This window comes from Perognathus longimembris, chromosome 4, assembly GCF_023159225.1.
Source record: "Perognathus longimembris pacificus isolate PPM17 chromosome 4, ASM2315922v1, whole genome shotgun sequence".
Classification (NCBI taxonomy): Eukaryota; Metazoa; Chordata; class Mammalia; order Rodentia; family Heteromyidae; genus Perognathus; species Perognathus longimembris.
Window position 1 is genome coordinate 52848669 of NC_063164.1, and position 25993 is coordinate 52874661.

General features: G+C 41.7%; 1 protein-coding gene across 1 annotated transcript in view; it reads right to left on the reverse strand.

The window, feature by feature from the left end:
* The window catches only part of Myo3b (myosin IIIB), a 408218-nt gene that overhangs the window by 231901 nt on the left and 150324 nt on the right, over positions 1 to 25993 (reverse strand). The window contains exons 9-17 of the mRNA XM_048345752.1: positions 24311 to 24407; positions 23061 to 23177; positions 22378 to 22482; positions 19936 to 20019; positions 18678 to 18880; positions 16394 to 16492; positions 15665 to 15779; positions 7830 to 7956; positions 6505 to 6715 (exon numbers count right to left, since the gene is read on the reverse strand). Of these exons, the coding sequence (XP_048201709.1) occupies positions 6505 to 6715; positions 7830 to 7956; positions 15665 to 15779; positions 16394 to 16492; positions 18678 to 18880; positions 19936 to 20019; positions 22378 to 22482; positions 23061 to 23177; positions 24311 to 24407 (1158 nt within the window). The remainder of the gene's footprint in view (positions 1 to 6504; positions 6716 to 7829; positions 7957 to 15664; positions 15780 to 16393; positions 16493 to 18677; positions 18881 to 19935; positions 20020 to 22377; positions 22483 to 23060; positions 23178 to 24310; positions 24408 to 25993) is intronic.

The following is a 25993-nucleotide window of genomic DNA, read 5'->3' on the forward strand; positions in this document are numbered from 1 at the left end:
CCCACAAACACAAGGCAGGGTGCGGACCAAGATACACACCGGCAACGACGAGAAGTTCGGGTCCATACCGGGTTCGGACAAGGGAACCCAGCACGGCAGAAATCGGGAACCAGGGAAGCCACCACGACACTTAGCCAACCCCTGGAGGGCCAACGGCTGCGCGGGACACACACACAAAGCAGCAAACGTGAGTGCCCTCCCTCCCCCGCCCCCACCCCTGAGGGAACAAAGAATCCCCAAATCAGGCGGGGAAGCTCCCATCAGGCGCTGGGAAGTCAGTTTAGCAGGGGAAGGGCTCAGCAGCACCAACACCCCACAGGTTCCTGAACTGGCAGAACCGGCCCCGCCCCCTTCCCAACAGGGGCCGGGGAGATGGCTGGTTGTGCAAACCCCACCCGAGGCACCTGGACCTCACAGACTCTTACAACTAAAACCACAGGCACTGGTGGACAATACCAGCCCAGCAGGGTCACCTGAGCCTGATCACGTCCCCCACTCACAGCAGAGGTGAGGTCTGAAGGTGCCAAGCTACACACAGACAGTCGATCCCACTGGACCCCACACATACCGCCCCTCCCAACGGACTCGTGGGAGGGCGCAAGCACAACCCAACAACCCAGGACTTGCTCTGGGAGGCATATCCCGCCGAAGTGCCTGTTGCAGTGGACGCACAGCGCACAGGAGGGCGGGGCCCCCAGCGACAGTGCCCGCTCTGGTAGGCGTACCCTGCACTGGTGGGTGGGGCCACAGCGGCAGCACCTGCTGCCATAGACATGTCTACACAGGAGGGAGGGAAGAGCTACAAACCAAACCTGAGACGCCATCCAGATCCCCAGATGCGCAAATCACAAAGAAAAATAACTCAGTTCATCAAAGGGCAAGCCAACTCACCAGCTCCAAAAAGCAGCACGACTGAAGAGGAGATGGAGACTAAAAAAGCAAATGAGGCCATGTTAACAGGAATGATCGAAAGCGTCAGAAATGAAATCAGAAAACAATTCCAGGAATTTAGAGCGGAAATCTGGAAGGACACCCAGGAAGCCAAGAAAGAAATGGAAGCAAAACTGGATACAATGCAAACCTGCTTTAAAGAAATGGAAGCAAAAATGGATACAATGCAAGCTGCCTTTAAAGAAAATCTCCACATCCTAAGAATTGAAATGCATGAAAAAATAGATTTAAAATACAACTCTTTAAAGGAAGAAATCTCCACGATCAGAGCTGATATGACAACCATAAATAGCTCTCTGACATCCATAAACTCCGCAATTGAAACCATGACACAAAGAGTAGACCATATAGAATCCAGAATCTCTTGCCTGGACGATGAAGCAGCTGACAACAACCAGAAAATGACCACACTCCAAGAAAAGGTGAAGCTTCAGGGAAGACTAATCCAGGAACTAATGGACAAAGACAAGAGATATAATCTGCGCATAATTGGAATAGAAGAAGGAGCCGAATACCAGAGCAGAGGGCTTAATCATGTTCTCAAAAAGTTATTGCAGAAAACTTCCCCAATCTCACAGGGGACCCCATCCAGGTAACCGAAGCCTATAGGACACCTGGCAGGCCAGACCCCAGGAAAGCCACCCCAAGGCACATAATATTCAAGACTACAGACCTCAAGATTAAAGAGCAAATTCTGAATTCAGCCAAAGCGAAGAAGGAAACTTTTTTCAATGGGAAGAGGATTCGAATAACATCCGACTTATCCACACAAACTTACCAAGCTCGAAGTGAGTGGAAGAACACCATCCAAGTACTCCAGAATAACAATTTACAACCTCGGATCAAATATCCAGCGAAATTGGAGTTCACATTCGAAGGGAGAACCAGATCTTTCCACACCAAAGAGGAGCTAAAGGAGTATGTAAATAAAAAACCAGCCCTACAGCGAATATTAAGAGGGGAACCCCACCCAACAGAGATCGTAAAAGACACACAGACAGAATCAGAAAGAAACTTCAATAGCCAAAGTCCAGCAGAAACACAAGCTCACTAAAGACAAGAAAAAAAAGAAGAAGAAGAAAAAACAGCCCACCAAGAAAATGGAAGGAGAAAAAACACCCTTATCCTTGATCTCTTTAAATATAAATGGTTTAAACTCCCCGATAAAGAGGAGCAGACTGGCAGAATGGATTCGCAAACAAAAAGTTGACATCTGCTGTCTACAAGAGACCCACCTTACAGCAAGGGACAAAAACAGGCTTCGAGTGAAAGGATGGAGCAAGATCTACCAAGCAAATGCATCCACCAAAACGGCAGGTGTAGCCATTCTGATCTCAGACAAGCTGGACTTCTCTTTAAAGTCCACTCAAAAAGACAAAGAAGGACACACATTTTAATACAAGGAAAAATCCAGAATCAAGAAATCACGGTGATAAATGTATACTCACCAAACAAAAGAGGCCCGACATATGTCAAGCAAATTCTCAAAGAATTACAGAGCAAGATAGATGCAAACACAATCATAGTGGGTGACTTTAATACTCCTCTCTCTCCAAGAGACAGATCCAACACCCAGAGGATTAGTAAGGGAGCTGAGGACCTAAATAACACCATTTCCCAAATGGATCTAACAGACCTATATAGAACCTTCCACCCTACAGAGACCCAATACACCTTCTTTTCAGCAGCCCATGGATCATATTCCAAAATAGACCACGTCATAGCCCACACAAAGAACCTCAGCAAATACAAAAGTATTGACGTCATCGCATGTATTATATCTGATCACAGTGGATTAAAGGTAACCCTCAACAACAAAGGATACCACAGAGCCTATACACACTCTTTGAGGCTAACCCCCACGCTGCTATCCAACACTTGGGCCACAGACCAAATTAAAGATGAAATCAACGAATTCATAAGCCACAATGACAAAGAAAACACATCACAAAGAAACCTATGGGACACAGCTAAGGCAGTACTGAGGGGCAAGATCATTGCACTCAGCACCCACATTAAAAGAATGGAAGCAGAGCAGGTGAATACACTCACGATGAAACTAAAACAACTGGAGAAACAAGAAATGACAGAATCTAAAACGACTAGGAGGGGAGAGATCACAAAGATTAAAGGAGAGATAAATCTGATTGAAAATAGAAAGACCATTCAACAAATAAATAAGACTAAAAGCTGGTTCTTTGAGAAAATAAACAAAATTGACAGACCCCTTGCAAGACTTACAAAAAAAAGAAGAGAAGAGACTCATATTCGTAAAATCAGGGACTCCACAGGAAAAATTACAACAAGTACACACGATATTCAAACAATCATAAGGAGCTATTTCCAGAACCTCTACTCAGCAAAAAACAATAACTTTACAGAAATGGATCAATTCTTAGAGAAGTACAAACTGCCCAAACTGAACCAAGAAGAAATAAATCAACTAAATAAACCAATAACTTATGGTGAGATACAGGAGGTAATCAAGAACCTCCCTACTAAGAAAAGCCCAGGCCCAGATGGAATCACCAACGAATTCTACAAAACCTTTAGTGAGGAGCTAACTCCAATACTCCTCAAACTCTTCCACGAAATAGAAACGGAGGGAGAAATCCCAAACTCATTCTACGAAGCTAATATCATACTCATTCCCAAACCAGGCAGAGATCCAACAAAAAAAGAGAACTACAGACCAATATCACTAATGAACACAGATGCAAAGCTCCTCAATAAAATATTAGCTAATAGGATCCAGAAACTGATCAAGAATATCATACATCATGACCAAGTAGGCTTCATCCCTCAGTCACAAGGATGGTTCAACATCCGTAAATCAATCAACGTAATTCACCACATAAACAGAACTAAAATCAAGAATCACATTGTTATCTCAGTCGATGCCCAAAAAGCCTTTGACAAAATACAACATCCATACCTATTAAAAGCTTTGGAGAGAACAGGAATAGATGGAACATTCCTCAAAACAATAAAAGCCATATACAACAGCCCAACTGCTAATATCATATTAAATGGAGAGAAACTTAAATCATTCCCCCTAAACTCAGGAACAAGACAAGGATGCCCACTCTCCCCACTTCTGTTCAACATAGTGCTGGAATCCCTAGCCATAGCAATAAGGCAAGAGGAGGACATCAAAGGGATCCACATCGGCAAGGAAGAAATCAAGTTATCCCTATTCGCAGACGACATGATCTTATATCTGAAGTACCCAAAAAACTCAGTACCCAAACTCCTACACCTAATAAACCAATTTGGCAAAGTAGCAGGATACAAAATCAACCCACAAAAGTCAGCAGCTTTTCTGTACACCAGCAATAGACAAACAGAAAAGGAAATTATGGAAACAATTCCATTTACAGTAGCCAAAAAAAGAATAAAGTACCTAGGGATCAACTTAACCAAGGACGTGACGGACCTATTCAATGAAAACTACAAAAATCTAATAAGGGAAATCAAAGAAGACACCAGGAGATGGAAAGACCTCCCATGCTCATGGATAGGCAGAATCAATATAGTGAAAATGGCCATATTGCCCAAATTGTTATACAAATTCAATGCAATACCTATCAAAATCCCAGCCACATTATTCACTGAAATAGAGAAACCAATCCATAAATTCATATGGAACAGCAAAAAAACCTAGAATAGCCAAAGCAATTCTAGGCAAAAAAAGCAGTGCAGGAGGTATCACAATACCTGACTTCAAGCTCTACTACAAGGCCATCATAACAAAAACAGCATAGTATTGGTATAAAAACAGATCGGAGGACCAATGGATTAGAACTGAAGACCCAGAAATAAAACCGCACTCTTACAGCCAACTGATATTCAACAAAGGAGCTAAAGACATACAATGGAATAAACATAGCCTCTTCAACTACTGGTGCTGGGAGAACTGGGCAGCCATATGCAGAAAACTCAAAGTAGACCCAAGCCTATCACCATGCACCAAGATCAACTCAAAATGGATCAAGGACCTCAACATCAGACCTGAATCCTTGAAACTACTGAAGGACAGAGTAGGAAAGACACTAGAACTTATAGGCACAGGAAGGAACTTCGTGAATAGAGTCCCAGGGGCACAACAAATAGAGGAAAGACTCGACAAATGGGACTACTACAAAATAAAAAGTTTCTGCACAGCTAAGGACATAGCCACCAAAATAGAAAGACAGCCAATGATATGGGAAAGGATATTTACCAGCACAGCAACAGACAAAGGCCTGATATCGGTCATCTACAGAGAACTCAAAAACCTAAGCCCCTCCAAGCCCAATAAACCTATTAGGAAATGGGCAAAAGAGCTAAAGAGAGACTTCACAAGAGAAGATATAAAAATGGCAAAGAAACACATGAGGAAATGCTCAACATCCCTCCTAGTAAAGGAAATGCAAATAAAAACAACCCTGAGATACCACCTCACCCCAGTTAGAATGGCCTATACTCTGAACTCAGGAAACAACAAATGCTGGAGGGGCTGTGGGGAAAGAGGAACCCTTCTCCATTGTTGGTGGGAGTGCAAATTAGTACAACCACTTTGGAGAACAGTATGGAGGTTTCTCAAAAAGCTCAATATAGACCTACCCTATGACCCAGCCATACCACTCCTAGGCATCTATCCTAAACAGCAAAATCCAAGATATCAAAAAGGCATTTGCATTTGTACTTCCATGTTTATCGCGGCACAATTCACAATAGCTAAAATATGGAAACAACCCAGATGCCCCCTCACAGACGAATGGATCCAAAAAATATGGTACTTAAACACAATGGAATACTACATGGCGATTAGGAATGGTGAAATATTGTTATTCGCAGGGAAATGGTCAGAACTCGAACAAATAATGTTGAGCGAGACAAGGCTGGAACATAGAAAACAAAGGGGCATGATCTCCCTGATATATGATTGTTAACAAAGGGAGACGGAGAGACAGTAGAGACCAAGTCTGTGAATCCTGTATATGTTCTTGATACATCGTATATTGCATATATGTCAACCTGACCTAGACAAGGGATAGAAAAACAGGTCGTAAGATATCATAAGAAATGTACACACTGCCCTACTATGTAACTGCACCCTCTTTGCACAACACCTTGTAAAAAAATTTATGTCCAATTAATAAAAATAAAAAAAAAAGAATCTAATGTTGTCAAGTCTTTCATAGCATGGGAAGTCAATGATCAGGAAAGAAAAAGTGTGTTTTAGCACTTTGCCCCATATAATTCTAACACTCTATGAAAAGGACCTATTCTGTGGTGTAGCTGATGAAGCTGTTGTTTTGGATGTGAATCTGGTTTATTCAGTTCCTGGCTATCTCCTCCCTAAAATACTCCACTCGACTGGCTCCATCCATCATTCACAGCTCAGGGACAAACACTTTGGCACTTCCCCATCCTCCTGCCACTTTTAAAGGAGAGGGCCTGAGAACTTTGCTAAAACAAACTGTAGCTAGGTCTATTCCTCTTGCAAGCTCTATGAGACATGAGTGGAGGACAGCTCTCCCGAGGACGCTGCTCTCCCAGGGCACTTGCCATATGTTTTTGTCTGGCTGCAGGAGAGTGTTGATGCGGTTGACAATCCAGCTGAAGAGTCTGCCATACAGGGCTTTGGACATGGCATCCCGGACATCCGCAGCTCTGTCCACTGTGTTGGCACGGACAATGGTCTCCCCTCGAGTGACCACACAGTGGGATGTGAGGGCTTCCTGCAGTTCTTCAGGGCTGATGCAGAGAACCGAGGCAGCTGCAACACAGAGTAAGGATGATACTGGGGATGTGAACTTTCCTTCAGTTAGTCAGTCAGCCTTTTGTCTAGTATGTGCCAGACTCTGCTCTAGGCACTTCAGAGTCTAGAGTCCTCTTAACTCAAGATACTTCGAGCCCCAGTGGGGCAGGGGGATGGGAAAGTCCCATACTGCTCTGACAGTTTTTCACACATGTTTGATTTTTTTTTTTTAAGTAGGGAGTGGGGGGCCAAGCTCCAGTGGCTCAGGCTTATCATCCTAACTACTCAAGAGGCTGAGATTTGAGGATCACATTTCAAACCACCCAGGCAAGAAAGTCAGTGAGATGCTTATATTGATGCTTATCTCTAATTAACCACCAAAAAGAGAGAAAGAGAGCTATGACTCCAGTGGTAGAACACTAGGCTTGAATGAAAAAGCTAAGGGGACAGTGCCCAGGTAAAATCGGGGGTGGGATGGTCGTCAATGAATCAAATTGGAGAAAGAGAATCACATAGCCCATTCATAGATTGCAGACTTAAAGGGCTACAGGCTTGCCTCAAGAGGCAGAGTACCCCCCAAGCAAGACTGCCAAGCAAGCAGGGGACCTGAGTTCAAACTCTAATACCTGCACATAAAGAAGAAGACTAAAAGGCAGTACTGGTCAACACCAAAAAAGGTTTTGCCATATTTAATTCAGTTTGGGTTCTTTTTTTTTCTTGTAACTGAGATTTCTCATCCTTTGTGTTATCATAATTACAGGTAAAATGTAAAGGTAAATAAATAGAAGCTTGCTTTCTTGCCTGCAGATGCTGACTCAGAAATTTAGAGTGGGGTCTGAATTCTTGTACTTTCTCAGAAAGTTATAGATGATTTTCAGCAATTGAGGTTGGAGAGGGAGTGCCCACGGTCACTTGCCATGCAATCATTAATACAAACCACCTATTTTCAGCTTTCAGAAGAACTAACACTTCACAGGACATCTTTTGGGACAGTGAAAATGGTTAGTGAAAACATCCAGAACAGTAGTAGGAACGGCCACAGCTGCATTATATTCTACAGATTCTTGGAAAACTACCAGAGTAAAAGAAATATGTACTGTGACAGCATAGAACACAGGAAGCAAATAATTACCATTCTCCAAAGCTTCGGCATTGGGCACCTGACTTTTATCTGTTTGGTGTTGAGAGGAAATAGCTGCAAACTCAATGTTCCCAATATTCAAAATTCCAGCCAGAACTCTGTACACGGAGTTCACCTCCTGAAAGGGAAATTAGAAGCCATGTTTGAAGGTTGTTGCCAAAGGAGCCAATGAGTCACCAGCCCGTTAGTGGGAAGTATTCGTTTTCCACCAAAGTCTATTCTTAGAACTTTGGGGCACACACAAACTTCCCAACCTCCCTTGCAGTTTAGGGGTGGTGATGTTACTGCATTTTAACAATGGAGCAAGGGTGGAATGAGGTGCGCTTCTAGCGGTCCCTGGCTCCATGAGAGTGAGCAAGCCACTGCTACACCGTTCTGATCATTATTGTTGGCTGGAACTCCCAGCAACCTGACCTTAAGCATATCATTGATGAGGATGATGGAGACTAAGGGTGGATTGCATGCAATGTGGCTGCTCTCTGCAACCTGAACATCTTTCCTTGGAACAGTGATGTAAGAATATAAGAAGGGGCTGATATTCTTTGGGTTTTGTTGGGGGTTTTTTTGGCGGGGGGGGGGGGGCGGGCATTAGTCCTAGGGCTCAAACTCAAATCCTAGGTACTGTTCATGAGGTTTTTTTGCTCAAATCTAGTGCCTTATCACTTGAGCCACATCCCTATTTCCAGCTTTTTGGTAGCTAATTAGAGCTAAGCATCTCACTGACTTTCATCCCTGGGCTGGCTTTGAACAATGGTTCTCAGATTTCAGCCTCCTAAGTAGTTAGGATTGCAGGTATGAACTACCAGTGACCAGCTGTGTTAGCCTCTAAATTTAGGTATGGTCTATTCTCTAAAATGAAAGAGTAAATGTTCTCTTTCCTTCTTCTGATGTAACTTTTCTGAACTGGTTGGGGAGGCATACACTGATGGCTTGCTAGGACATCTGCATGATAGAGTACACAGTGATGAAGTCATTAGAACTCATGTGTGATACTGTACATAGTAAAACATATATTTGGCCCTTGTCTCTAGTTTCTAGACCAACAGCTTCTAAAAATCTTTGTAATTATCTGAGTGATTAGAGTCTTGTTATTGGTACTTTTCAATCATTTCTGATAATGAACATTGTGGGCCTCTAGATTGAATTGAGATGGGTAGGGAGCTGGTTGGCTAAGGAGGAACCAATCATGCCCGAGACCTGGGCAATGAAGGTTCCAAGCTAGCCAGGGAAGAAAAGTCCACAAGATGCCATCTCCAAAATAATGTCCCAAAAGCCTGGATAGAAAGAGCTGAGTAACTGATAGGCCCCTGAGTTTAACTCCCCGCCCCCCCCCCACACACACACACAAAGAAGAAGGAAGAAGGAAGGAGGAGAAGGAAGAGAAAGAGGAAAGAAAGAAGAAGAGGAGGAGGAAGAAGAGAAAGAAAGAAGAAAGAGGAGGAGGAGGAGGAGGTAGAAGTGGTAGAGAAGGAGGAAGAAGAAGAGGAAGAGACAGAAGTGGTAAAGGAGGAGGAAGAGAAGGAGGAGGAAGAAGGAGGAGGAAAGGGAGGAGAGGGAGGAAGGAGAAGAGGAGGCAGATTCAGCCTGGGACTTTGGGATAGTGCCTGAAATAGAGAAATGTTATTAGACTAAGTTCTTAAATCATGGACTCTAATGTTAAGGCTAGGTAAATAGAATAGAATTAAATTGGAGGTCATTCACTTGGTGCCAGGGAATTAGTTGGGGAAAGGGAGTCATATTGGATGTCAGAAATTTGAGTGAAATGATTTCAGATTATCCATGACCTGTTTTTATATTGAAAATGGTATATAAGTTGTATTAATGGTTTAAAAAAAAATAGGCTGATCGCTGTAGCACATGCCTCTGATCCCAGCCTCACTGGGAAGATTCTAGTTCAAGGTCAGCCCAGACAAAAAGTTCGAGAGACTCCCAACTCAATCAGTAATCTGTTCATGAATGTGGTGGTGCTTGCTTGTCATCTCAGGTTGGGAGACACAGGAAGGGGAAGGAGGTTTCAAACCAGTTAATCCCTGAACAAAAATGCAAACCCTAGGGGCTGGGAATATGGCCTAGTGGTAGAGTGCTTGCCTCATATACATGAAGCCCTGGGTTCGATTCCTCAGCACCACATATATAGAAAAAGCCAGAAGTGGCGTTGTGGCTCAAGTGGTAGAGTGCTAGCCTTGAGCCAAAAGAAGCTAGAGACAGTGCTCAGGCCCTGAGTTCAAACCCCAAGACTGGCAAAAAAAAAAAAAAAAAAAAGCAAACCCTAAAGTACATGGGCAGGGGCTTCGCTCAAATGGGAGAGTTACCTGCCTTGCAAGATTGAGGTTCTGATTTCAAACCCCAGTACCATCACCAGAAAAGTATATTTATTTATGTAAACTGTATATTTTCTATATGTGAAACAGTAAAATATCTAACCAGCAAATTTCCACATTATTTTTGCTTATAGATGGAGAAAAATATTTGCACACACACAAAAATACTCAGCAAGTTACTTGATCTAGTGTTCTAGAGAGCAGCGTACGAACAGGAAGTAGCATTAGATCACTGATAAAGCATTATCTCCCAGACTAAGCCTACCAACAGATAGCACTCAGTAAAACTAAAAACCTAGCACAGTCGGGAACAGTGACACCTGCTGGATACCTGATAACGTTAAAAGACAAATGAGGATTCTAAGCAGGCCTTCTACTATAGATAAATATTGTTCTTCCAGCTTTTAAATCAAGGGCAAGATGTCATGTTTCCGACTTCAAGAATCACTGTTTAATCACACAACTTAAAAGTGGCTACGGAGAACACCTACCAAATGGGTTTTCTGGGACTCGTCTGGATTTAACATGACAGCTGCTCATTACCTTGATCAATACAGTGTGAGGCAGGCTGAATACATCAAGCATTCCCACAGAGCAGAGAGGGGGAACGGACTACAGCAAGTTCTGCACCTTCTATATCTAGATCCAGTTAACTCAAGAAGGAATTTTAAAACACTGCATGTATTTCCTCTAATTAAAACATGTGGGGCTGGGGATATAGCCTAGCGGCAAGAGTGCCTGCCTCGGATACACGAGGCCCTAGGTTCGATTCCCCAGCACCACATATACAGAAAACGGCCAGAAGCGGCGCTGTGGCTCAAGTGGCAGAGTGCTAGCCTTGAGCGGGAAGAAGCCAGGGACAGTGCTCAGGCCCTGAGTCCAAGGCCCAGGCCTGGCAAAAAAAAAAAAAAAAAAAAAAAAACAAAACATGACCAGGAGCTGGGGCTTGCACCTGTAATGCTAGCTACTTAGGAGGCTGAGATCTGAGGATCAAGGCTCAAAGCTAGGCCAGGTAAGAAAGTCTGTGAGACTCCTATCTCCAACTAAACACCAGAAAACCAGTTGTGGTGCTGTGGGTCAAAGTGGTAGAGTGCTAGCCTTGAGTAAAAGAGCTTAGGCGCAGCGCCGAGGCTTCAAGTTCAAAGCCCCACAACCACATACACAAAATACAATGCCCAGGCTTTTCAGATATTACCATACAAGCCATAGAACCTCTCAAATAAGGTTTTCAAGCATTTCAGCACTGGGATCATGAGTCCCAAAAAAATGGTTGTCAGACAACTGCACTCAGGAACAGCCTTGTTGATTTTCTGGCAACTGTATCTTCAAGGTAATGCTCAGGTAACCACCAAAAATGGAAAACTGCTTATGACCTTGTGAGAAAACTTTTAGGTTTAAACACTAAAGTTGATGGTGGCTATGGTACCCTTCCCTGCTTCACTGAAGGAAAATGGGGATCCTAGCTTCTGCACTATCCACCATTGGTCTCCCTTTGCCCTGCCTATGGGTTAGTCAGTTCTTCCCTGATGTAGGGACTTCCATCCACCATAGTGATCAGGCAAACTGTCACACATGCGATCATATGTTTTTCTGTAAGATTACCTCATGCTCACCAGAACTTCTTGGTTGAATCTCTCTTTAATTCTTCCCATAGACACTCCAAGAAAACTTTCTCACCTTCCTTACCTTGCTCATCTCTAGCTATGGAGTCTCTGGAATCTCTATATTTCCTATAGAAACTTCTACATAATTCTCTCTTTTTATTTCCTACTACCTTCTAACTTTCTCCCTATTGTTGTTCTTGTTAAAGGTACTATGGTTTGAACTCATGTGCTTGCTAGGCAGGCATTCTATTGCTTCAGCCATTCTTCCAGCCCTACAACTTTCGATATGATAAAATGGAATAACCTCATTGTGAAGTCAAAAAGACTTAACAAGTCCTCCAGTTATCATGATTAACTGTTGATGAATATGAACTCACTCTGGCCACCAACCACCAAAAGTAGGGAGAACTTCTCCATCGCAGGCCCACTGTAGGATGTATGGCCTTCCCTTCTTCTTCCCAGAAGGCATTTCTTTAATGATGTAGGTGCTTCCTAAATCATGTGGAGGCCACGTCGAAGACTAAGTAGAACCTGGTGCTGTTTGTATGGAACCAACCTGGCCTGGCTGCCTGGCATGTCAGGTCCATATCTTTCTTTTGCCTCCCCAGGAATTCACTGCCCACTCCGTACCTTCTCACACTTTGCTGTAAGTGACTTCTGTGGGTTCACCTGTACTTCCATCAGCACTGCACTTAGAGTCACTGAAGGTTTCAATATGCCTCTTGATCTCATTTGCCATGCCATGTGCCATCTTAAAAGCCAATGGGGGCAGGGAATATGGCCTAGTGGCAAGAGTGCTTGATTTGTATACATGAAGCCATGGGTTTGATTCCCCAGCACCACATACATAGAAAACGACCAGAAGTGGCACTGTGGCTCAAGTGGCAGAGTGCGAGTCTTGAGCAAAGAGAAGCCAGGGACAGTGCTCAGGCCCTGAGTCCAAGGCCCAGGACTGGCAAAAAAATAAATAAAAAAAAAAGCTAATGGTAACCCATTGTCTGTCATGAAGACCCTGGAAATCCTCAAGACTCCCACATTATACTTCAATATATCATTCTTCTGCCTCTGCTCAGCAATATTCTTTTGATTCATAATCTATTTTGAAGAGAGATGAAATTTGACCTTTAATTCAAAGACTTCTCCCTAATTTTTACATCTAAAGATCTACAGTGTGTCTAATTATAACCATCCTCCACAGTTGCAAGTCAGTTTATGTAATGTGTTATGAGAATTCCCACACCAGCAAGACAAGCATAACATTCAACAAAAACACTATGGTTTCCCTTCAGTCCCAGAAGTAGAAATGCTCTGATCTTTATAGCTGGCTCAAGGCATAAATCCTCCAGGGCCCTTGCAAGAAGCTATCACTGTCAGTAGAAGGCTCCCTCCACCAGGGAAGTTTCTTTGCAATCAACTCAGGGTCAAGTTCTCCTTCTAGTGCTATTGGCTGCTGTCCCCAAATCAAAATTCATCCCAGAGTCCAGGCTAACATTTGCTACTCATAATTTTGCTACAAGGACTTGGGGAAAAACTTCAAGGGTTTGCTACAGGGAACTAGTGACCTTCTAGGAAAAGACAGGAAACCAGATCTTGATTGAGCCAACCAGTTCATTCATGCTCTATATGGAAATATCTGCAGAAAAACCTAAGAGAGAATCTTTCACATCAGCCATTTGGCATTTGCTGTCTGACTCCAGTCTATTGGATTTTTCTGAAATGAGTCTCATTATGTGACTTTACAAACACAAAATGAACTGAATTAGTTCATCCAAATAGGTGGTCTGCAGAGATGTAACCACAAAATTAGGGTCACAAGTTAAGTCTTAAGTTTCCTCCTTCCACTTCCAAGTTTGATTTGTTCCAATATGAATTCACAAAGATACAGTATCACACTCCTGTGACTAAGGAACAGTTTAGACCAGGCACATGAACAATTCCCACCATATTTTTCATTTCTTTCATTATTCGTTTACATAGCTATCTCTTTCTCCTGGACTTTCTCCATTGGGATTAGGAATGGCTTAAAGGATATTTATGTGAATCATTTCATTTGTTCTGCTTTGAAGTTTACTATTTTAAAGCAGATAGCATTTGCTTTATTATTCTATTAATAGAATAGCACCATTAGACTTGCTGGTAGAGTGAGGACCAATCTCTTCCCAGCATTCTATAACTTTGATGTATTCATTGAAAGCGAAATGTCATCACCCTTGCAGGCTGACTTCCCTATGGCTTCTTAACCTTTTAAGGAAGCATGCCCCTGAATATTTTGGCAGGACCCAGGTAACATTACATGGCTCTACCACATATCAACTCTTCTATAATAACCATAAATGTCCTTTAGCAGTACTGCTAACCTGTTTAACTCCTCTTTTCTAAGTAGCCAAGGGAAATGTATTTCTATTTTTATCTGACTGGGATTTTCTACTGTCTGTCAGTTTAAAGTCTGAGAAAAGCCAACAGGGAAAATTAACCACGAGCTAGGAAAAGAAAGGTATTATTATGACTAAAATTAACTATGCTAGGGAGGAAAGGGCTAGCCAAACTCATTGGATTACAGAAGCAATCCTTTATCCATAGTGGCTGTCTCAAGGTAACTGGAATGTTTTTGTAATCTAATTCTATAAGATTAAACTCTCATACTTACTTCCTAATCATTCACTCCTTTTGCTGGAAAAAAAAGTATCTATAGCTTTTACACAAAATTGATAACATTTCTGGCTTAAGCCTCGAGACTATGACATAATGTATCACAGTATAATATCTCAGCCTGGGGTTATAAATATTGTTTGTCACTACTAGCATATATTTAGTAGAGACAGCTGTATCTAATATGATAAAAGTAGGACAAGGCAGCCATGTGCTGGTGGCTCACACCTGTAATCCTAGCTACTCAGGAGGCTAAGATCTGAGGATTGAAGTTCAAAGCCAGCCCAAGCAGGAGAGTCTGGGAGGTTGTTATATCCAATTAACCACCAAAAATCCAGAAGTAGAGCTGTTGCTCAAAGTGGTAGAGTACTAGCCTTAAGCAAAAAAGCTCATGGATAGTGCTTAGGCCCTGAGTTCAAGCCCCATAACAGGAGGAAAAAAAAAACACCAAAAAAGTAGTACAAGGCTTACAGCCATAGTTACTAAAGTGGAACTCTATACAAGAGTGGCACAAAGCTACATAGGAAAGTTAAATGGGTTTTAAGTAATAGATCTTAGTACACAAAATAATACTTGCAAAAATAGAATCCTATGGTTTCAGTGTAACCTACACATTCCTGTACTCCTGTTCACAATTTGTTTGTTGGTTCGTATCAATACTGGAGCTTGAACTCGGTATTTGAACTCTTGTTGGCGTTTTCCTCTCAAGCCTGGTGCTCTATCACTTAAGCCATAACTCCACTTCTTGGTTTCACTGGTTAATTGGAGATAAGAGTCTCTTAGATTTGTCTGCCAGAGCTGGCTTTGAACTGGGATCCTCTTGTCTCTCTTGAGAAGCTAGGGTTACAGGCATAAGCTACTGGTGCCCAGCACAACACTTTAATGATTAAGATGATCCCAAATCAGAAAAGGATAGGTCTGTTTTAGTGTTTTGTTATTACAGTAGAGAACTAATGACAGTTCCTAGGAGCATGGTGCTTACAGCCATGCTTCTGTTGGGCTTCTTGTTACAATGCCGATTCTGACTCAGTCATTCGTGGATAGACCAGAAAGTCTGTTGGAAATAGTGCTCAGGTGATGACAAAGCCTCTTGGCCCTTGGCCCACATTTTGAGTAGCAAGACTTTATCTCATAACTAACATGGCACTAAAAAGTTAGACTTCCCTAAATTAGAACATCTGTGTCTTCACTCACATCCATCTAACAATAGTCACTTACTTGAGTGTCTCTCTGTCTCTTGGCAATCACTCACCTTGTCTGTGAACCCAATAATCCTGAAGCAATGCTGAATGGCTTCAAACTGTCTTCTGTAAGACTCCTTGGAAGTTATGTCATGCATGACTCTCCCCGTTTCATCAGCTATGTACCTAAGTGAAGTGGAAAAGGACAATGAGTGTTCACTTCAAACCCAGCACCTGAGGTGCCGGGCAGGTGACACTTGGGTTCCCTCTTTGCATGGACATTTCCTTGACAGTGCAATACTGGGGGTGAGGGGTGGGGATGGGAATAAAGGTACACATGGAGGAGGAAATGGGCTATGTATGTGTGTTTGCACACATGCACCAATGCTTGAACTCAGAGCCTAGAGCTCATGCTTTGCTTTTTCCACTCAAGCCTAATGCTCTGCCACTTGAGCCACACCTCCACTTTTGGCTTTTTGCTGAATAGGTGGAGATAAGAATTTCATGGACTTTCCTGCCCGGGCTGGCTTTGAACCTGGATCCTCAAATCTCAACCTCCTGAGGAGTGCACAAGTGTGAGCCACTGTACCCAACTACAGTAGTTTTTGATCCTCCTAGAAAATGCAGACCATTTAGATGTGTTTTCTACCACCTTATCTTGCATATTTAAGTTAAATAGACTGAGTTTCCTGATAGGAAAACAGCTCCATTTCCTTCCAAATTTGTCAACTGCTAATTGCACATTCATTCAAAATTAACAAGGAAAGCCTCTGGGCAAGTGGGTTTAACACAAAACTTACTTAGGAGGCTTTTCCTCAGGAAGTTTCAACTCTGAGAGTTTCTTCTGGTGGTAAAGACCAGCATAAATATAATAAAATATGTGAAAATTTTTCTCTCCCCTGAAAAAAAGGAAGAAACTTCATTAATACCATGTTCTGAGTTTCCCTTGAAATTGCCTAAGTAAGTTGCATAATTTCTTTTCTGTGTAAAGAAATGATTCCAAAGCAGATTTGCATATTCAGGCAGTTAAATATGCCTTGTTACAATTACAGAAGAGCTAAGAGTGATAGAATAGTAACTCAGAATCCTGTATTACTAAACACAGTTATCTTCACTGTAAGCAGGAATGATAAAGAATGGAGCAGGAGGCAGCTCATCCCAGCCCCCCAAACCTCTGTATCTGTGCATATGACCTCTTGTTTAGAGCCTCTGCTACTTCAAAAAGAGTGACTTCCAACTTCGAGCAGACCCCTGCTATACTGGAGCCCCAGATAGGAGTTGGGAGCTATCTAGGGAGCAGAACTGCTCCCATACCTGAGGTCTGCTCTCTCCCAACTTCATGTACTTTCAGGTAACATCCTAGCCATAGTTATTGCAGACAGGATCTGGAAAGAGTTACAAATAGAAGGTGAAAGCAGCACTGCCAGCAGAGAAAGCAGTCTGCAGCCATCACCCGCATGGGTGGAAAGAAAGCCAGTGTGAAGAGGTGGGAAGGCAGCCAGGGCCAGCCCACATAGGCCTTGGAAGGCCAGAACAAAGAAGGGTTGATGAAGCAATCAAAGTTCTCTAAATGTTTGAAACAATATGATTTTGGTACACTGGATATTATATATATGCCTACCTGAACTAGGGAAGGGAAAGAAAAACAAGGGTGTAAGATATCACAAGAAATGTACTCACTGCCTTATTATGTGACTGTACCCCTTTTGCACAACACCTTGGTCAACAAAATTTAATTAATAAAATTTAAAAAAATGTTTGATACAGGAGCTGAGTGCGCTGAAAGTGTGACATAAACAGATTGTGGTGAGAAAAATACAGATTGTCCAGTTGCAGCATAAGACAGAGGGGGAAAAAAGCGACATAGACTGAAGGGATCCAGTAGGGTGTCCACGTGAGAAGCAAGTAGGCCTGAACAGTGGATCAGCAGTGGTGATGAAGAGCAGGGAAGGCTTAGGTATATATGTTAGAGAAATGACTTAAAGAATATCCCCAGGGACAGGATGAGGATGGGAGTTGGAGTCTGCCTGCTAGGTTCCCAGAATGAGCAGCCAACAACAATGGTACCATTCACAGAAGCAGCAAGTGGTACTCTGGGTAAAACAGTCCTTGTTCTCTAACCTTCTGTTCAGTGAACAAACATTAACCAACCTTATCTTAACCTTACTGTGGCCTTACGTGTGTGTGTGTGTGTGTGTGTGTGTGTGTGTGTGTGTGTGTGTGTGTCCTGGGGCTTAAACTCTGGGCCTAACCATTGTTACTTAGTGTTTTTTGTTTTGTTTTGTTTTTCACTCAAGGTTGGTCCTCTACCACTTGAGCCATAACTCCGCTTCTGGTTAATTGGAAATAAGTCTTTAACAGATATTCCTGCCTAGGCTGGTCTTGAACCACAATCATCATATCTTAGACTCCTGAGTAGTTTTGATTACAGGTGTAAACCACTGCTACCTGGGGACTTTCCTACATTTTATTGCAGATACCTCTTCCTCCAAGATTTTCCTGTCAATATTTATCTTTAGCTTCTACCAAAAAAAAAAAAAAAGAATTCTCATATTCTCTGTGTCTTTGTCTCTGTGTCTGTCTGTCTCTCTCTCTCTAAAAACTCAACACATGGAATATTCTCAGTATGTAAGGCTAGCACTCTACCACTTGAGCCACTGCTCCATTTCTATCCTTTTAGTGGTTAATTGGAGATAAGAGTCTCACAGACTTTCCTTCTAGGCTGGCTTTAAACTGTGATCCTTAGATCTCAGCCTCCTGAGTAGCCAGGATTGCAGTATGAGCCACCAGCACCCAGCTTATAATTCCAGTTTTGAGTATCTAGTGGCTTTTTTAAAAGCATGTATCATAATACTTCTAGATTTTGTCCGGCACAAAACATCTCCATCCCTAGCCCTTTGTATCCTGCCCCTCCACATCTTTTTTATAGTTTTAAAAACTACCAAAGAAGTTTTGCTTAAATAATTTCTTGCTGTAGGGAGTAGGATGGGGAAAGCTAAAGAACAAGAATGAAAATGGAAGCCTCCCAAAGCCTCCAAGTTTGTATTGGAGAGCAAAGACAGAATGCTAAAGTGGTACACCTACACTGCCTGTTTGATAACTCTGGACTTTTCCAGGAGGTACTCTGAGATTCTTGCGCCCATCACAGCTCCAGTCGGTGTGAACATCATTTCTAGATACTTCCCAAACCGGCTGGAATTGTCATTGATGGCCGTGCACGCATTCCCGAAGGCTTCCACCAGAGAGTTCACTTGAAGAATCTTCTCTCGCAATGTCTGATTGTCTGCCTGGGTCAAACAGAGAAAAGTCAGGAGACTTAGAAAAGTGATTTGCCCTTGCTCCCCTTAAGTCACATGATCCTTTCCCAAAGACCTCCATTTGGGGAAATTTGCTTCAGCCATTAGCGTCTTTTTCTCAAATGAGCAACTCACTAGGTACACATGAAATAGACTAGACTATCCTAGGCAGCAGTGGTTAAAACTTGATACACATCCTTTGTAATCCCTAACAGGTCAGATGCTTAAGTTTACAGCTGGAGACTGGTGACCCATGTCTGTAACCCCAGCTACTCAGAAGGCTGAGAATTGAGAACCCCAGTTCAAAGCAGCCTGAACAGACAAATCTAAGACTCTTATCTTCAATTAACCAGTAAAAAGCCAGAAGTGGAGGAATGGTTCAAGTGGTAGAGAATCAACTTTGGGCAAAAAAAAAACAACTAAGCAAGAATGTGAGGCCCTTAGTTCAAAGCTGAGTATACATACACACACAAAATAAAAGGCAAGCATTTGAAATAGATTCTGTAGAATTTTTTCCTCAGTCATCCATTATAATAATCAGTAAACCACCTCTATGGAAACCTTCCTTAACTTCTTCTGTGGTCATATCATAAACTGATTCCAGGTAGAAGCAATTTCCAGACAAAATTTGCAATCATTTCATCAACAATCATTTTCCCAAGCTGAAAATTTCAATTTTGCTTAACTTTTGCTCAAAGCTTTTCATTTTCCATCTTCTTAATCATCACAGTGGCTCTCCCTGATGTTTTGCATAGTGTTTAACCACTTTCACCGTTTAATGGCTAAATGTTTCTATTATATTGAAAACATGAAAAATTAATTGCCGATAATCTAGTAAATTCGTGCTGGCATTATTTTCCTCACTATGTGAAGCAAGGGCAGCATGCTGGCATCTTAAGAGGTCTCACTATCAGGAAGCAAACATAAGAAAGACGGAAGGGTTTTGCAGAGCGTCTGACACTAATACAGTGCTCTGTCATTTATAATATACGCAGATGCTCTGCAGGAACTTCTCGCCACAATACCGAAGGAAGGTTGGTCAATACCTTTCCCAGGAAAGTCAGATGTTGAACAATCAGGTGGGCACTTTCTGTCTTCCCCGAGCCACTTTCTCCACTGATGACAATACACTGACACAAGAAACAGGGTGTCAAGGTAAGAATTTAGGATGTAGAATAGCAACAGCTTTCATACAACATGTACCCGCAATGTATCCCTTAATTTGTCGCTAAGCACTAGGTCTATACTGGGACTCTTTCCATCTCAAGACATGGAGAGGTTCTTCAACCTGTGGTTTGGCTGCTTAGCATTTCAATGTATAAATAAATGAATCATCATTTATTTACTGGTGGATACTTAGGGGATTTTTGTCATCACAAACAATATTACAATGAACAATGCTATATAGTGGTCATGCTGGTTGTTTGCAGGTTTCTTGTCTGTGGAAATGCATTCTGAGAAGGGAAGTGGATGATGGAAAGGTAAAGCTATTGTAAAATTGGTAGAGATTCTTCCTTGGCTAGCGATAAGTGAACTACCTGCTCTCCTACAGCCTCACCACACAGTGTGCTGAGTTTATCAGTCTAGTAGGTTAAAAAAATGGCATCTCAGTGCAGTTTTAGTCTACATGCTTATTATGAATGAAGTTGAGAATCTTATACTTGCTTTAAGCATTCATACTTGTTTTAGTGACCTAATTCTATCCTTTTCCTTGCATTTAATTGTATTGTCAACCTTTTTTTAACCACCTATGACATGCATAAAGGAGCTCTTGATGAACAGAAACAAGATATAGTATAATAAAAACTGCCTATTTGGTCTTTGTCCTTGACTCCTTGCACAAAACTCTTAAAACCCTTGGTGATTCCAGAGTGATAGACAGCAGCATCCTTTATGGTCCACAAGGAGCCCCTTCCCATCACACCTTAGTTTACTGCTAATGATGTGTTTCAAGATGGAACCCTGGACAACTTCAAGATGGAGATCTGACCAAATAGATGATTAGAGGTGAGGAACTTTCAGCCCCATCTCCAGGGAAGGGAAAGAGGTTGGAGACTGAATTAAAAGAAAAACAAACCCTTATGGGATTTTATTCACAAAACTGAATGAGGGGGAAGGGGGAAATGAGGGAGGAGGTAACAAACAGTACAAGAAATGTACCCAAGGCCTAACATATAAAACTGTAACCTCTCTGTACGTCACTTTGACAATAAATAAGAAAAAAAAAAACTGAATGAGTTGGTAAGTACAACACAGTGCTGGGTGGGAGGCGCGGGGCGGGGGGGCGGGGGGAGAGGCATGCACCTCTGTGAGTTCCTCCCATTTACCTGCCCTATGCATAGCCCTCACAGACAATCCTAGGCTGATCCTAGTTTGCACCCTTTACAGCTGCTGGTAAGATCATTGTTTTCATCAGTTCTGTGAATTGATCTAGTGAATTAGCCAACCTCACATGCAACAAGGGAACCCTTGAGTTTGTATTGGGCTTGGCAGAAGTGGAGAGCAAAGCCTGGGTCTGAATTGTGGGCATCGTGTGAACCCTCAGCCTGTGGGGTCCATGCTAATTACATTTAGGGATGTGATTGAATGATGGGATGCCCAGTTAGTGTCAGAATTGGAGGTTAGTGTTGGAAAACATATTTGGGGTCAGAAAAAAAAAAGAGGAGAAGAGAACAGAAAAAGAGAAGAAGAAGAAAAGACAAGACAGTAGGGCAACTTGTTACCTTGCAAACCACACTATCTCTCTCCATTTACTTCTCTGGGTATTTGTGGACAGTTCACAAGTCTCCATACTTAGTTCTACAGTGAACCTCCGTATTTCATTCTGATTTATTCTTCCATAAAAGTGTAGACTTCCCAGGTCTCAGATAATACATACAAAGTCACTTTCTATAAAACTTGCATGCCAAATTAGATTATCTCTACTGCAAAAGAATTTTTAAAGAAAAATAATGTACCTAATAAAAGTAAAGGAGGGGCCAAAGGTAGGATACGTCACCACTGTGAATTGGAAGTCTAGGAAAATGTACAGATAAAAACTGTTTATTTAGCATTGACCTTAAACTACCTACAGATTCTTCACAGCTTGTGTGATGCAGGATCCATTGTAACCCAAATGTAATACATACAAAAATGATCAATTCTGAGCTGTTAATAGGAAGGAATTTCACTTATGCCATTCTATAGCTTGTTTTTATTACAGCCATTACTATTTAATGAGGTCATGTTTGCTCCATCTTCTCATTATGCTCATATTAGGAATATCTATGATATTTCATGAGAGAAAATGAGGGTTAAGGAAATCACATTTCTTGAAAATGGTTTTCTCCTTCTCCTGCTATGATGGCTCTGCACTGCAGTTTCAGTTCCCCTTCCCCTGGGCCAGTCTCAGCAACCAGAGTAGAAAGGTTCCCAGAAGACTTAGAAGCTGAAGAAAATGAAGTGCAGCTTGTTGTAAGACTTGCTAGGAAAAGAAGGCAAGTCCCCACCTGGTCTTTGTTGAAAGTCACCAAGCACTGGTAAGCAGCATCTGCTGATGCAAATATGTGCGGGGGATTGGAGGCACGTTTCACCCCATGATAAAGCCTGGAAAACTGAAGAGGGGAAAGAATTAGCTAATTTAAAGGAGTTTTCTAATGTTCCACAGGACTATCCACTACAAGGCTTTGTCATTCAGCAGGGCACATAACTTCAGGAAAACTCTGGAGCCTGCAGACCTGAGTTCTAATCCTGGTTCTGCATTAGTGGCTTTGTGAGATTGTTCAAAGGTACTAACTTCTCTGTATTAAGTCATCTGCTAAAGTAGATCTACTAGTATCTTCCTGATTTTGCAAAGGAACATAAGCCAGTACCTGGCAATAGTAAGCACTCAAGAATCGTCAGACATTACAGTAGCGGCTTGCTTTAAAATGTTACCCCCCCCCCCAAAGATAAGTACTCCATTTTTGCTTAATTATTATCTGAAATTTGGAGGAGAGTATCTAGGGTGGCATGATTTAATCACCACGTCTTTCTTCTTTTTATTTGCACGTGTTTTTCCCCAGTACTGGGGATCAAACCCAGGGCCCTATACATGCTGTGATAGTGCTCTACATTAAATGAGATCCCCAGCCCAGTCCTTGTGATTTCAGCTTCCCAGGAAAGACCAATGGGTTCTCAGCACATCCCTCACCTGTGGAGAATATATGCTTAGGCTCTGGAAGGGGTTCAAGGCAATTAGAATGTCTCCAACATAGGTGTAAATTAGCGAGTCTGTATAACGTTTTTGCAACTGATGAATAATTGTGTCCTAAGAGGAGAAAACCAGCATTGAGAACAAATGGCAGAGTTCTATAAATAACAACAGATTCATTCTTATAAGAACATTTTTTCTCTAAAAGACCAATACAGTACATTTAAATCAGCCACAGACCCTAATATTCTCAATCATTAAAATGAGATAGTGGCTTTGAAAGAAAAAAAATAGGAATATACCAAATAATTAGGGTTTGCTAAAGGATATTGAAATCTCCAACCAAAATTTTGTTGTGGTGGGTGGGGGGGAGGTCTTACCCCTTTAAGATGTTCAATAGAATTCAACAAGCCATCCTGATGCTACAGACAAAATTGTCATTTCATTTCTCAAAACATTGCATTTAAAAATCTAGGAGGGAGCTAGGTGTTGATGGCTCATGCCTGTAACCCTAGCTACTCAGGAGGCTGAGTTCTGAGGATCACAGTCTAAAGCCATTTCAAGCAGCAAACTCCATGAAACTCTTATCTCAATTAACTATCAAAAAGCCAGAAATGGCACTGGGGCTCAAAGTGGTACAGCACTAGCCTCAAGCACAAAGGCCCGCACCCAGGTCCTGAGTTCAAGCTCCAGGGCCAGCACATAAGCACATGTGCACACACACACACACATCTAGGAAGAAGGAAATACGGAATTGAACATTTTGATATTCAGATATTAAAGGGTCCCCAGAATTTGACTCAGCAGAAGCAGATTTCACACAATTAATAAAGTTAAATGTTCATGATATATTAAATGGAGGGAATGGTTTTCAGATTTAGAACGCAAACTACATTAACTTCACTATTTCCATGAACAAAGCTCATTTTTATGAACAACAACTATCTGAAGGATAAATTGAATTTTTTTCCTAAGCGGAAAACAATTTGAACTGTTAAAATCCATCATTTAAGAGATGTTTTATTGGAAAAATACAAATCCTTTCTCTACAGCATTCCAAGGACCATAAACAAGCACAACATAGGATCATAGTCAGCGACCTAATGTCCCTGAGCTTTTTTTTACCCCACGGCCAAACAAAGAATTAGATTTTCAAATGACTTTCAAGAACATAATCTACAACAGAAAGGTCAGGCCATTTATATGAAACAAAAACCAACCATGAGAATTGTCTACTAAGTGTTTGATACCTCATTCAGAACCTCAAGATTGACCAGGTCATCCTCCAGGCAGTACTTTTCAGCATCTTCCACACGATAGGGTCTTCTGGTGTGCATCCTCTCGTGCCTAGAAAGAGATGGATAGAACACGAGCACACAGAGAGTTAACACATGCTGAAGGTGGGCACTGAGAGCAGCTCTCTGGCCATCCTCTTACATGACACATTCCTAGACTTCAGAGAATAAGAAAGAGCAAGTCCAGTCCAGATGTCCAAGCATCAAGTCTCCCTTCTGCCGCAGAGAGGCGGGCTGCCTCACAAACTGCCCTGTTATATATACTTGCTTTTCTTAAATTCTAACTGCAGTATTTCCAGGAATAAATATCTCCTACATGTTTTTCTATTCAGTTTGGTGCAAGATCACTGTCAACTCATGTGCAATATTTCACATAAAAAGGACCGAGTTATGAAATGTCTGAGATCTTCAAAGGAAAGATGTTCATGTATGCCATTTCACATAAATGAAATTGCAGGTGTAGTGTGTGTTTACTACAAGCATAGCTTTCACTGGTGCACAACCATGAGTTCCTTCCTTCCCTGAGGTCCTCTCACTCTAACTGCCAGCCCTGCCTCCAACTTCTTGAGGTATTTTCAAACTACAGAAAACTTTGGAGAATACTATAAGAACTGACCACTGCTTACATTTTATCTGATTTTTTTATTTGAAAGTCTTTGTGACCTTTGTCCAATTCCACTTTTCTCATGAACTGATGACTACTTTGTGGATACTCTTCAAGCCTATTTTCTATTTGTCAATTAATATATATACCCAGGAGCAACATATAGGTTCTGCACATTTAATTATAAGTATGATGTCATATGATGGTTTACATCCTACAAAGTTGCTTTTTTCATACAACATTGTTTTCTTGCAATATCTACCTAGCTTAGTCACCATAATCACTGGGTATTATTGTATCATATTAATACATACCAATATATCTACCTAGTTCTATGTTGATCAACATATAGGCTGATTCCAATATTTTCTTGCTACAAACAAATGTAGTAGCCATATCTTTATACATACATGTATGTGAAAGAGAGACAGAAACAGAGATTTTTCTTCTTGGGGGGCATTGCCACCATTCATTTAAAAAACTCGAATGATAGCAAATCACAATTCCCTTTGATATATAGCTCTTTAAGGTATAAAATTAATTTCATGTCAAAGTAGGTCTTCCCATAATTCCCTTCATGGACTTAGTATTATTATTTTTGTGGTTGTTATTATTATTAGCCAGTCCTGGAGCTTGAACTCTGGACCTGGGTGCTGTCTGTGGGCTTTTGTGCTCAAGGTTAGCACTCTACCACTTGAGCCACAGGTCTACTTGGAACTTTTTGTGGTTAATTGGAGATAAGAGTCATAAAGACTTTTTTGCTTGAACTGGCTTTGAACCATGATCCTCAGATCACAGCTTCCTAAGTAGCTAGGATTACCAGCATTAGCCGCAGGCACCTGGTATTGTTATTATTTAATGTAGGATTGGAGAAAAGCATTGGTTGAGAGCTATAGATCCTAGTCTTACAGTAACGTAGGTAATGTGGTATGAAGAACTCCCCAAATCTCTTAACAGCCAGCATGCCATTTTTCCTGGTCATAAATAGAATCATTCATTACTCATCTATCTCATAGATGGCTGTGAAAACACAT